The sequence below is a fragment of the Myxocyprinus asiaticus genome, chromosome 7, assembly GCF_019703515.2.
Source record: "Myxocyprinus asiaticus isolate MX2 ecotype Aquarium Trade chromosome 7, UBuf_Myxa_2, whole genome shotgun sequence".
NCBI lineage: Eukaryota > Metazoa > Chordata > Actinopteri > Cypriniformes > Catostomidae > Myxocyprinus > Myxocyprinus asiaticus.
The window spans coordinates 55,053,699-55,067,614 of record NC_059350.1 but is presented as its reverse complement, the minus strand read 5'-3'; the positions used below and the strand labels follow the sequence as shown (position 1 = coordinate 55,067,614).

General features: G+C 36.1%; 2 protein-coding genes across 6 annotated transcripts in view; both read left to right on the top strand.

The window, feature by feature from the left end:
* The first annotated feature begins 165 nt into the window (after positions 1–165).
* Positions 166–10,680, top strand: grk1a (G protein-coupled receptor kinase 1 a). The gene is made up of 7 exons (XM_051702060.1): positions 166–1,215; positions 3,672–3,799; positions 4,876–5,033; positions 5,361–5,444; positions 5,741–5,865; positions 6,214–6,415; positions 9,058–10,680. Exons 1-7 carry the CDS (start codon positions 514–516, stop codon positions 9,348–9,350), a joined length of 1,692 nt encoding a protein of 563 aa, XP_051558020.1. The 5' UTR covers positions 166–513; the 3' UTR covers positions 9,351–10,680.
* Positions 10,681–11,186: 506 nt separating this feature from the next.
* cenpe (centromere protein E) overlaps positions 11,187–13,916 on the top strand; it is a 48,057-nt gene continuing 45,327 nt past the window's right edge. For all 5 annotated transcript variants that reach the window (XM_051702022.1, XM_051702025.1, XM_051702023.1 and 2 more), the window contains exons 1-3: positions 11,187–11,329; positions 11,633–11,739; positions 11,829–11,918. In XM_051702022.1, coding sequence (XP_051557982.1) covers positions 11,274–11,329; positions 11,633–11,739; positions 11,829–11,918 — 253 coding nt within the window. In that variant the 5' untranslated portion in view covers positions 11,187–11,273. The remainder of the gene's footprint in view (positions 11,330–11,632; positions 11,740–11,828; positions 11,919–13,916) is intronic.

The following is a 13,916-nucleotide window of genomic DNA, read 5'->3' as shown; positions in this document are numbered from 1 at the left end:
CTTGTTTCCTGTAGTTTCGAGTTATGTGTGAAGGTTTCGCTCCTACTGAGGTGTTCAAGGGTTAACCTGGGGAAGGTATTATGGAGTTAGGGGGATAAAGCCTTTTCAAAGATGTTGAGTCAGTTAGATCTGTATGTGTTTGTGTGCGTGTATGTGTGTGTGTGTGTTACAAGGCTTAGTATTCAGTTTGGCATCAGCCACAAGACATTGTGTTGGATTCAATGGTCACTCTCTCTGCATCTGTCTGAGAGTTCCAGAGGGTCATCTGGACCACCAACACTTTCCAGGATCCTGAAGCCTCTCATGAACACTAATCACAAACATTTCCTGTGAGGATTGTGTCGTCGGTCCAATTGGACTTTCTCAGTGGGTGGTTTAGGTGCAGTCTGACGACGAATTTCATCCAGTCTTACAGAAGGCCATTGGGCTTCAATGCTTCAGCTCTGAACCCTTCAGGCTTTTCTTACTTTGTGAATCCAAGTTCACCTTCTTCAGCTCGCTTGTTTTGCTGCCATGGATATCGGCGGCCTGACCACTGTGGTGGCCAACTCAGCGTACATCTCGGCCCGTGGCAGTTTCGATGGCTCGGCGAACCCGGCGGCCAACCGAGACAAGAAGTATCACGCCAAACTCAAGCTGCCTCACATCACAGTGTGTGAAGGCTTGAGAGAAACTCTGGATCTTCAGTACAAGAGCATCTGTGTGGAGCAGCCCATCGGCAAACGCCTGTTTCAAGAGTACCTGGAAACCACCAACGAGTACAAGGGCCCCTGTCGCCTCTGGAAGGACATCGAGGAGTATGACACTGCCGAGGATAAAGATCGCACTCATAAAGCTGCTAAAATCCTCCAGCGCTATATGGAACCTTCGGCGAAGCTCTTCTGCCCGTTTTTACCTGAGAACGACATCACAAAAGTGAAGGAACAGCACCAGGAGGCGGCGGATGACCTGTTTGTTGCGATCCATACCAGTGTGTTTGACTTCCTCAAAGAAGTTCCCTTCACCTTCTATCTAGAGAGCATGTATTTCAAACGCTTCCTGCAGTGGAAATGGCTGGAGATGCAGCCGGTAGCAGAAGACTGGTTCCTGGACTTCCGTGTTCTGGGGAAAGGTGGCTTCGGAGAGGTATCCGCCTGTCAGATGAAAGCCACGGGAAAACTGTACGCCTGCAAGAAGCTCAACAAGAAGAGACTGAAGAAGAGGAAAGGATATGAGGTAGGAAAAAAGTTCTCATTCTCAGGAAACATCCTGCCATTTGTGACCCATGACAATACTAATGATATAATTAACAGGATATTGAATATAGTCACATTATTTGCTAAAGTTATGTAAAATTGTTATATTGGTATGGTGTATGGATAGAATACATTTATTTATTTATTTAAATCTTCTAAAATACAGAATTTGTCTTTGAACTTACTGGTCAACCTGTTTTGCTGTGATATTTTTCCCTTTAAAAATATTTTTAAATTATTATTCAAATTAATTATTTGTATTATTTACTATGATAATAATAGTAATAATAATATTTTTTAATAATGACATCACATTCAAGTAAGGGACCTTATTGATGTTTTATTGACCACATGGCTTCTGTAACAGTATGATTATTTCATTATTTTTAAACTTCTAATCTACTGTTATAGAGAAAAAAGTTTTTGGTGCTCTTTCTATTTGGTGTCTCTAACTACTATATACTAACATTTAAAAAATACAATACAATTGTTCTGCAAAAATCTCGCAAAATTCACATTTGTCGCATCTGAGGATGAGGTATGGGTAGGTTTAGAGTTAGGTTAGGGTTAGGGTGGTTGGGGTTAGGTTAACAGTGTAACTACAGATGTAATTAAATGCAGGTACTTTAAATTTTCTGGTAAGTACAATGCAACAACACGTATGTACATAATAAGCACATTGTATGAAATGCTTAAGTATGTAGTAGTTAAGGACACCTGATATAAAGTGGGTCCAAGTTGTGTTGTTTTTCTATTATATAGAGTATACTATTATATATAATATTAACTGTGAATTATTTGGAGGGCTGCAATGATTTGCAGTTAATGCTGTTATTAGCCATATCTCAGATCTTCAAATACATTTCTGAATGTAACAGGGTTACTAAATGTCATGGGTTATTCATTTTTTCTCGTTATCTTATGTAATTTATCACTTGACACAAAACTGGGGATACTACCATAATTTACTCCATTCAAATCCTAAGTATATGAATTCCAGACTTCCTGTGATGGGGTTAGAAATAATAATGAACTATTAGTGAAACTGTAACCACATATGTTGGATTAGGGGTTATAGTTTAAGAATCAGCCATTGAAGACCCCATATACAGTATATTGACCTTTAATCTGAACACTGGGGGGAGGACTCGTCACTCTATAGTGGTTATGGCTCTGGTACTTTTGGCCTGATGAGGAAAATATGATTTCTTGAAAGTTCAGCTGTAAAATTTAGAAATGAATTGATTTAAAAAAAACAACAACAAAAAAACCACGCACACACACACACAAAACAGAACGTTATTGCAACAGAATTACTGCTATGTGCACAGTCCAAGGCATGTTTCATAAGTTGTTTTGGAAAACGGTGTTATTACTGATATTGTATAAACATGCATTGATAGGATGATGCTTAAGATAATGCTTAAACAGGATGTCTATCCCGACTGATATCCAGGTCTTATGTAATTAAGCAGCTCTTGTAATCTGTGCAGACGTGACATTGAAGATGAAGGTGAAGGCTTTACTGCAGTTAAGATGCTCTGGCTGTCGCTTCACTCTACAGTTTTAAAACATCACAGCTTGATCAATGTGTAATGTGATCAATGATTTAAGATGGTCTAGACAATGAAGACACCCAATAATCATACAAGACTTTAATGAGCGCAACAGAACAAGAACACTGAACAGTGTTTATTATATCTGCTTCCCTGGAAGTGCATGTAAATATTACTAGAGTAAAAGTGGTTAACACAGCACTGTGAACTAGCGGACAGCAGTGCACGGTATTAGAAGCTTTAGTGCTGCAGTGGCAGGTCAGCGCATTATGAACTGCAACTCCAACACATTTAAATATGGAACAGATTTGTTGGGGAAATCCTGGACACAATGAACACTGCACATATGAACAGTACAGTACAAGATGTTCTCAAAATGTTTCACACTTTTAACACTGTACATCATGTGGACGCTGCTGGACATGACAGATGATTAATAACAGATTATTAATGTTTGCTGTCAGGAGGATTAATTAAATGACTCGATTCATGTTTATAATGACCTTATAGATAGTTACATGCAAACAGAGGAGTCTAAAAGTCTGAGACCACATTCAACTTAGATTTCAAAACAGAAGATTTTTGGGTTTTAAAAATGTAAAACAAGGAAATGTTCTAACATCAAATGGATAGGAAATATTTCAAATTCTGCTCTTTCTCAAATCATGCTGGGAAAACATGCATCATATAATTCTGTCGAGCAAAACAATTGTAGTACATTGGTGCAAATTCTTCTATTTTCCATTTTTCTAGTGGTCTTTGGTCTGTCTCTCTTGAGGCTTTGACAATCTTTTGGTGCCAAACAGGTCATGACTTCTAGTCCATATAGATTCAAATACAGATGAGCAAATGTTCTAGTAGTGTTGTGGTGTTTTCACAGGGTGCTATGGTGGAGAAACGGATTCTGGCTCGAGTTCACAGTAGATTTATCGTGTCATTGGCTTACGCCTTCCAGACCAGGACTGAACTCTGCCTGGTGATGACCATCATGAATGGAGGAGACTTGAGGTGAATACAAACACACACACTCCAGGCGAATGTGTAGACATCTGTTGTATCTGTTGGTTTTCTTATAATTCTGTTTTTTCTGCTGGGAGTCTATGGCAGCCCATACAATCATATAATGGAGGAAAGTTGTAAAATTTGGCACATTGATTTGGGAGAGTATGAACATCAATCTAATCCATTTTTGGGTCCACCTCTGAAACCTTCCAGGACCACCAACAGCTTAAATTTGCACTTATATTTTTGTGTATTTATTAAGGGCCAAGCTGTTAGTGTTCTTCTTGTTATTATTCATCCGCCGAAAGTCTATGGCAGCCCATAGAACTGTACATAGAAAAGTTATGAAATTTGGCATACTGATAAAGGACACTCTTAAATGTAACTGACCCAAATTTGAGGTTTCTAACTCATAACCTCTAGCGCCACCAACGAATTAGATGTCAAGTCACCAAAAAGCATCCAAAGCTGTATCATGGCAACGCTTTGCTGTATTTACATAAGACCAATCCTCAAAGAAGTTATCAAATGAATTTTTGATTGCCGAAACCAGTCCAAAGTTACTAGATGAAATTGACGACGAAGACGCCAAACAGGAAGTTAGGTTGTATCTTTACAATGCATTGGCGTTAAGGAACAAATCTTGGACCTCAATCTCTGAGGGGACCTGAGCAGTTTGGGGACTGTGACCTATTGGTTAAGAGTGAATCAAAAAGAACAATGCTTATAACTTTCAAATCAATTTATTGTACGATCTATTAGATTCTCTTGTGTATGTGCAGCACAATGATACCAGTTTGTTTAAGACTGGCTGTAAATTCCACCGTATTTGGGCCATTTTGGCCAAATTTTGATATTCAAAACCGTTTGTGAGTCTGTCTCTTGGCAGTGAGACCTTGGGTCCATGCCCTGACGGTACCAGAGTAGTGTTGTGACAGCGCCACCTACCTGTAAATAGTTGTAAATTTGGGTTAAATCTGTTACCATTGGATCATTCTTAGTATGATGCACATGGAGACATTGCCCTGCTTGCGCCTGTAATTGCTAATAATGAGTAAATGTTGTCTTGCTGTCCCTCACAGGTATCACATCTATAATGTGGACGAGAATAACCCCGGCTTCTCCGAGTCACGGGCGTGTTATTACGCTGCTCAGATCATTCAAGGCCTTGAGCATCTACACCAGAAGAGAATCATTTACAGAGATCTCAAACCAGAGAACGTTCTTCTAGATAATGAAGGTGAACATGTTAACAACTCTAAATGAATAACACTAGCTCCACTGGTCATCAAGATTGGAACTGGTGTAAAGTGTCTCTACATGACAGGTGGTTGAAAAATAAGTGTTTCATAGTCAATTTTTCTTTGGAATAACATGCACTGATGAATCATTCACAATAAGACAAGGAACATGTACGATATTGAGAAAGCAAATAGTCAACTTTGATTTCATTGGGTCTTTATATGAAGGGATATCACACTTTTAAATGCATTTACTCTGTAAAGATTGTACTTTTCGGTCATCCTCGAAATCTGTGACATTTCTTGGACATGATTTTTTCTCTCAGGTAACGTGCGAATCTCTGATCTCGGTTTGGCTGTTGAACTGGCTGAAGATCAGTTTAAAACCAAAGGATATGCTGGAACTCCAGGTGAAACCTTCAGCATCATTATGTTCCATCACATGTTCTCCCTGAATGACAAAAGTCACATAACTTAATTTTTTTCATCACCGTTTCAGTATATAACATTATGACCCCATGTCTATTGTTATTGCTGTAAATATAATTTATGGTTTGATGTTTATGTCCAAGAAAGTCTTGGTTATCACCCAAAATGTTACCATGGCTGCTTCGCCCTTGTTATCAGATTCAAAATTAATCCATCCTGTTAAACTGACCCACACAATATAATTCCACTGGTAAATATGTTTCATGTTTGCTTTCAGGGTTTATGGCCCCAGAGCTGTTGAAAGGTGATGAATATGATTATTCTGTTGATTATTTCACTCTGGGAGTGACGCTGTACGAGTTCATGGCAGCTAAAGGACCCTTCAGGACACGAGGAGAGAAGGTGCAATTATATTGTTTTATAATTAATCCCTTTTCATAACGTCCAATCAGTGTCCACTGTCCAGTACAGAATATTCAAATGTATTATCATGTATTGGTCACTGAGGTGGACGTGTGTCAGGGGAAATATAAAGAAAAAACACAGTAGTGATGCGGTGTAAGGGCGTTGATGGGGAAATAAACTTGTGTATTAATAATAAACATAAACATGCAAATGTAGAGAAAGTACAAGTAGCATTTAAATACATTTTAATATGCAAAAAAATAAATAAATAAATAAATAAATTTAAAAATGGAATATAATCAGATTTTTAATACTTCATTGTTATAAAAATGTTCCTCTGCTCAGTTGGAGAATAAAGAGGTGAAGAAACGAATCTTAAATGACCCCGTGACCTATCCAGAGAAGTTCAGTGAGAATGCCCGGTCCATCTGTGAGGGTCTGCTGGCTAAAGAGGTGGATAAGAGACTGGGCTTCAAGAACGACTGCTGTGATGAGCTGCGAGCACATCCGTTCTTCAGCGAGATCAACTGGAGGAAACTCGACGCAGGTGTGGCGCTGACTTCATAAAAACACAACACTTCGCTCCTCATGCATTGCAATTTTACATAACATGCATTTACATTTAGATATTGGTTTAGTTTCCTAGCTATAGCTACTTTAGCTTAGCTTGGGTCTTTTGAGTTTATCTTAACATAGTTTAATTTCAGTTAGCTCAACTTAGTGAGGTGTGTTGTAAGATAGAGAGTAGGTTAGCTTCCTTTGAGTGTAGTGTAGTTTTTCTTTAGCTTATATTAACTTAGTTTATTTTCAGTTAGCATAGTTTAGTTTATCTTAATTTAGTTTAATTTCAATTAGCTAAGCTTAGTTAGTTTAGCTTATCTTAACTTAGTTTAATGTAAATGAGCTAAGCTTAGTTAGTTTAGCTTATCTTAACTTAGTTGAATATAAATGAGCTAAGCTTAGTTAGTTTAGCTTATCTTAACTTAGTTTAATATAAATGAGCTAAGCTTAGTTAGTTTAGCTTATCTTAATTTAGTTTAATTTCAATTAGCTAAGCTTAGTTAGTTTAGCTTATCTTAACTTAGTTTAATATAAATGAGCTAAGCTTAGTTAGTTTAGCTTATCTTAACTTAGTTTAATATAAATGAGCTAAGCTTAGTTAGTTTAGCTTATCTTAATTTAGTTTAATTTCAATTAGCTAAGTTTAGTTAGTTTAGTTTATCTTAACTTAGTTGAATATAAATGAGCTAAGCTTAGTTAGTTTAGCTTATCTTAACTTAGTTGAATATAAATGAGCTAAGCTTAGTTAGTTTAGCTTATCTTAATTTAGTTGAATATAAATGAGCTAAGCTTAGTTTAGTTTATCTTAACTTAGTTGAATATAAATGAGCTAAGCTTAGTTAGTTTAGCTTATCTTAACTTAGTTTAATATAAATGAGCTAAGCTTAATTAGTTTAGCTTATCTTAACTTAGTTTAATATAAATGAGCTAAGCTTAGTTAGTTTAGCTTATCTTAACTTAGTTTAATATAAATGAGCTAAGCTTAGTTAGTTTAGTTTATCTTAAATTAGTTGAATATAAATGAGCTAAGCTTAGTTTAGTTTATCTAAATTTCAATGAGCTAAGCTTAGTTTAGCTTATCTTAACTTAGTTGAATATAAATGAGCTAAGCTTAGTTTAGCTTATCTTAATTTAGTTTAATTTCAATTAGCGAAGCTTAGTTAGTTTAGCTTATCTTAACTTAGTTTAATATAAATGAGCTAAGCTTAGTTAGTTTAGCTTATCTTAACTTAGTTTAATATAAATGAGCTAAGCTTAGTTAGTTTAGCTTATCTTAACTTAGTTGAATATAAATGAGCTAAGCTTAGTTAGTTTATCTTAACTTAGTTGAATATAAATTAGCTAAGCTTAGTTAGTTTAGCTTATCTTAACTTAGTTGAATATAAATGAGCTAAGCTTAGTTAGTTTAGCTTATCTTAACTTAGTTGAATATAAATTAGCTAAGCTTAGTTAGTTTAGCTTATCTTAACTTAGTTGAATATAAATGAGCTAAGCTTAGTTAGTTTAGCTTAACTTAGTTGAATATAAATGAGCTAAGCTTAGTTAGTTTAGTTTATCTTAGTTTAATATAAATGAGCTAAGCTTAGTTAGTTTAGCTTATCTTAATTTAATATAAATGAGCTAAGCTTAGTTAGTTTAGCTTATCTTAACTTAGTTGAATATAAATGAGCTAAGCTTAGTTAGTTTAGCTTATCTTTACTTAGTTGAATATAAATTAGCTAAGCTTAGTTAGTTTAGCTTATCTTAACTTAGTTGAATATAAATTAGCTAAGCTTAGTTAGTTTAGCTTATCTTAACTTAGTTGAATATAAATTAGCTAAGCTTAGTTTAGTTTATCTTAACTTAGTTGAATATAAATGAGCTAAGCTTAGTTTAGTTTATCTTAGTTTAATATAAATGAGCTAAGCTTAGTTAGTTTAGTTTATCTTAACTTAGTTTAATATAAATGAGCTAAGCTTAGTTTAGTTTATCTTAACTTAGTTTAATATAAATGAGCTAAGCTTAGTTAGTTTAGTTTATCTTAACTTAGTTTAATATAAATGAGCTAAGCTTAGTTTAGTTTATCTTAACTTAGTTGAATATAAATGAGCTAAGCTTAGTTAGTTTAGTTTATCTTAACTTAGTTTAATATAAATGAGCTAAGCTTAGTTTAGTTTATCTTAACTTAGTTTAATATAAATGAGCTAAGCTTAGTTTAGTTTATCTTAACTTAGTTGAATATAAATGAGCTAAGCTTAGTTAGTTTAGCTTATCTTAACTTAGTTTAATATAAATGAGCTAAGCTTAGTTAGTGTGTGTAGTGACGTTTAGTATAGTGTTGTTTGGTTTAGTTTAGCTTATCTTAACTTATTGCAGTTTCATTTAGCTTAACTTAGTTAGTGTTTGTAGTGTAGTGACATTAAGTATAGTGTTGTTTAGTTTCGTGTGGTCTGGTTTAGTTTATTTTAACTTTATTTCAATAAGCTTGGCTCTTTCATTTTAAATAACACAGTCTGGATTTGTTTCTTAGTTTATTTTATTTTAATGTAGTTTAGTTCCTTTAGTTTCTTCTAGTTTAGTGTAGTTTAGTTTGATGTCCATCTGATCTTTTGAGCGCGTTAACTCCAGATTGTTTCTCTCGCTCTACAGGAATTCTGCCGCCTCCTTTTGTACCGGATTCTAAGACAGTTTATGCCAAAAATCTGGATGATGTGGGGGCTTTCTCCACAGTGAAGGGGGTCGGCCTGGAGGATGATGATAAAAAGTTCTTTGATGAGTTTTCGTCAGGAAACATCTCCATACCCTGGCAGGAGGAGATGATCGAGACGGGCATCTACGGCGAGCTGAACGTGTGGGGTCCGGGGGGCACCGTACCCAATGACCTGCGCCGCGAGTCCATTCTAGAGCAGCCGCCCAAATCCTCCACATGCACCGTATCATAATCATCAACACATTAAAATAGAACTTTATTTCCTGCGTTCACATCTCAAGATCAATTAGGAACATGAATAATGAGGTTGATTTACATAATCAGACTTCAGACTTTCATTAAAGGTTCATTGTTAAATATTTATGAAAAAGCAGAAGGTAAAGACAGTCTCAGTATTTGTGTTAGTGATTATTGATTTTTTTTCTCAAGAACTGTAAACTGAGTTCTGAAACACTCAGTGAGTTTACAATGCACTCTTCTGTATTCAAGCATTATTAGATTAGGCTTTTAAACAGAGCAGTTTTTAATGAACATTGATCTATCCCTCATGAAACAGAGTATCCAGGAATGTGGAGTGAATGATGACGAAAATTATCGGATGAAAAAGTCCAAAGGTTCAAGTCAATTATGTCTATAAGTAAATATTAAACATTATTTTTAAATTAAGCTGACATTGCTCCCTGATCTGACTCTCTCTGTCAAATGTGTTATTATATGGAAAAATGTCTCTGTGTATTTTTCAGTTTATTTGTGCGTATAATCAATTACATGTGGTAAACTGAGCATACATCTAAATGTAAAGAGCCTAATTTTAATAGTTTATGATATGCTTTGAGACATTTCATCCTGAACTTGATGGTTTTGTTTTTGACCAGTCCTAGTGAATTATTTTAATTGCTTTAATTAATGCCTTTATTGATTGTTCAGCATCCCACCACTGTTTTATATGACCCTCACTGGGTAAAAATGTACAAGTAAATAATGTCTCGTAGATATTTGTGGGCTCATACAATCTAAAGACAGTTGACAAAGTAACTAATAGAGAATAAAGAAGTGTTGTTTACTAGTTCTGCCATTGTTGCCATACACAAAAATGCTTCTGTGCACAAATGGCTTTCTAAAGTGCATTAGTTAAGATATCATTAGATCTAATTTTTGGAAACCCAATTTTTATTTATGTAAAAAGCTGTAAATGTCTATAGATTGCATTGATTATTCATGTACAAAACACTTTGAATTGTTTTGTCATAAATATAACTTTAGTGACTGTGTCTCTGAGTTATCTACAGAAATTGATCACTGTTGACTGAGTTATTGATAATAAAGAAAAAAAATGTCACAATCTTCATATTTATAATAACCATTTCTATGTAGATATGTACTCGTAAGTAACATTTATTTATTTCTTTACAAAATAGCTCCAATAACAAAATAAAAAGCAATTAGAAGAGGTATATTTTGGGAAGTGCTGTCATATGGCAACTCTAAATCACAATTGAAAATGGTCAAAAGTCAATATCTACTCTAATTAAATTAATGTTTCCTTTATCAGTTGAGATATGCACTTGGAACTCCTACAAACGCAAACTGAATAAATTATAATAATTTATATTTTAATATATCAAAATCTGTGCGCATTTCTTATGAACATGTGAAACATAAATGGACAAATACAATTAAAGTGTAATAAACATTTCATTATAAATAAATATATCCCATATGGCAACGTTCATATTTTTAAACGACCACTGAGGTCGTGTCTATAAGGTAACCCTTAGTTACCTAAACTCTCGCGAGAACAGGATCGAATGCTTACACAGTGTTTTTTGTGTTTATTTAGAGTTCTACAGAAACCCTACACATAGCGCTAAATCTAACCCTAACCTTAATCCTATCATTAAATCTAACTCTAAAACCAACCTCAGTGCCAACATATGAGACTCTCGCGAGACTTACGCTGCAGGGGTTACCTTCTTGACACAGCCAACAACTGAGAGGTTCACTCAAGTGGGCGGAGCTTCAGAGTGACCGTTGCTCTGCGCGTGCGCGTGATAGTCCAATGGGAAGAGTCAGTTTAAATTTGAAATCTCCCTGAGCGCTTCAGTCAGTCCGTCAGTGAGTTTGAAGAGGTCATTTAGCCGCTATATGGAGAAAAATGACTGAAGAATCCGCTGTTAAAGTGTGTGTCAGGGTCAGACCCCTTATAAAGAGGTAAGAAAAACGTAATATTTACAGATCTGAGTTAAATTAACATAAGACAGTCGTCAGTTAATGCTGAGGGATTCTTAGTGGTCAACAGTTATTGACGTCATGGGAATAAAATAGGCTGATTTTGTCACATTTCTGTTGTAAACGTACTAAAAATAATTAATAAAAGACTAGGTGTACTTCAGAATAGGAATATAAACGATTTAGCAGTCGGTTATGTTCCATGTATTTGAGGAGGACAGCACACAGATCAGTTATTTCATTGGTGATCGATAATAATGTGGTGAATATTATTGATGATTTCAGGGAGGATTCGGAGACTTCAGAACACGGGCAGTTGTTCTGGAGAGCAGATAAACAGGCCATACATCAGATCGATGATGACGGAAATCAAACCAAGAGCTTCAGCTTCGGTCAGTTCAACAGCAGTTTATCTTCTATTGATTGATGGTAAAGAAGTGTTTAATGGATTTATAATATTCTGAGCTTTTATGTGTTTCAGACCGTGTTTTCAGTGCTGAGGAGACCACCAGTCAACTCTATCAGGACATCGCCAAACCTCTGGTTGTGTCAGCAGTTGAAGGTTATAATGGTGGGTGCTAAAAAACGGCATGATTAACTCACTGTCATGTCGTTTCAAACATGTATGACTTTCTTTCTTCAGTGGAACACAAAAGGAGATGTTCAGCTGAATGTTGATTAGGGCTGCAACTAACTGTTATTTTGATCGTAGACTAATCTAATGATTATTAGAAGGATTATTTGAATATTTGGCGATTATTGCAAGTTTTAATCATTAGCTCTTATGCCACAGAGAATAGCGTGAAGCTTCCACATGCTCTATGTCTCCGCGGTAACGTGCTCAACAAGTCACGTGATAAGATGTGCGGATTGATGGTCTCAGACGTGGAGGCAACTGAGATTCGTCCTCCGCCACCCGGATTGAGGCGAGTCACTACGCCACCACGAGGACTCAGAGCACATTGGGAATTGGGCGTTCCAAATTGGGGAGAAAAGGGGATTAAAAAAAAAAAAAAAGTGCATCTGGACTGTGAGCTGTTTTCTTCTCCTCAGTCCGTCGCGAGCTGAAGTGCTGCTCTCGCGTGTCATCATTAGAGTTTCACATGATCTTATGTTACATTAAATGAGATCAAATGACTTTTCGACAATGAAAATTTTTGTCGACAATTTTTTATTGCCGACGTTGTCGATAACGTCAACTAATCGTTTCAGCCCTAATGTTCACGCTGCTCTTTTATATACAGTAGACCTTTTTCACAGACTTTGACGCGTTTCTGTCTTATTTATTAGCGTAAATCTAGCAAACTTTTTTATATTAGCAATTTTTTAAATATTGAGTGTAAATTTATAACATTATGCTTTGTGTAATATTGGAATTAGTTTAAAAAACTGAATGACCACAGCTGTGAGTGAGTTTCTATTACAGCTGCTGAGAGAGTGACAGTAAATTTGGCATCTTCTCCCATCTGACTCGTAATCCACCACGCTTTTTTTTTTCTTTTTTTTTTTCTCTCTTCTGGAAAGTCATTCAAACGTAATAGTGGATTTTTTTCGCTTGCTGTTGGAGCAAATGGGTTAGTGAAAATAATATTTGCTGTGATCTCCCATTCATTGCTGTTGAAGTTTACCCTGTGATCTTTTACTTCCATGTTCCAAAACCCTGATGGTAAAAAACTCCAAGTTGTAGTGACCAGGGGCCATCAAGCTTCACGTAAACAACATGCATTTGGGTCGGTTCCTCGCACAAAGCTATCATATGACTTCAGAGGACTTGGAATATACGTGACACATTATTATTATTTTTTTATTTCTCATAGTCTTATAAAGTATTTCAAAATACAATACAAATAGGGCTGGGCAAAAAAAAAAAAAAAAGATTTTTCGTTTTATTTTTTTTTTATTTTTATTTGGTTGATTCGATATCGATTCTCAAAAGCCATGAATGGATCTTTTACTCTATGTGCAACCGTCCACCGAAATGAGAGGAAATCACTCGCATTTGCAACCAAATTTCACACTATGCGATATATTATATAAATGTCTATATTTGGCAACTGGCTGGTAAATGTTTAGGTTTCACTCATCAATGATTGTGTGGTATAGCAGTGGAGTATTCGGCAGTGATTGTGTGGTATAGCGGTGGAGTATTCGGCAGTGATTGTGTGGTATAGCGGTGGAGTATTCGGCAGTGATTGTGTGGTATAGCGGTGGAGTATTCGGCTGTGGTTTTGTGGTATAGCGGCGGAGTATTCGGCAGTGATTGTGTGGTATAGCGGTGGAGTATTCGGCAGTGATTGTGTGGTATAGCGGTGGAGTATTCGGCTGTGGTTTTGTGGTGTAGCGGCGGAGTATTCGGCTGTGGTTTTGTGGTGTAGCGGCGGAGTATTCGGCTGTGGTTTTGTGGTGTAGCGGCCGAGTATTCGGCAGTGGTTGTGTGGTGTAGCGGCCGAGTATTCGGCAGTGGTTGTGTGGTGTAGCGGCCGAGTATTCGGCAGTGGTTGTGTGGTGTAGCGGCCGAGTATTCGGCAGTGGTTGTGTGGTGTAGCGGCCGAGTATTCGGCAGTGGTTG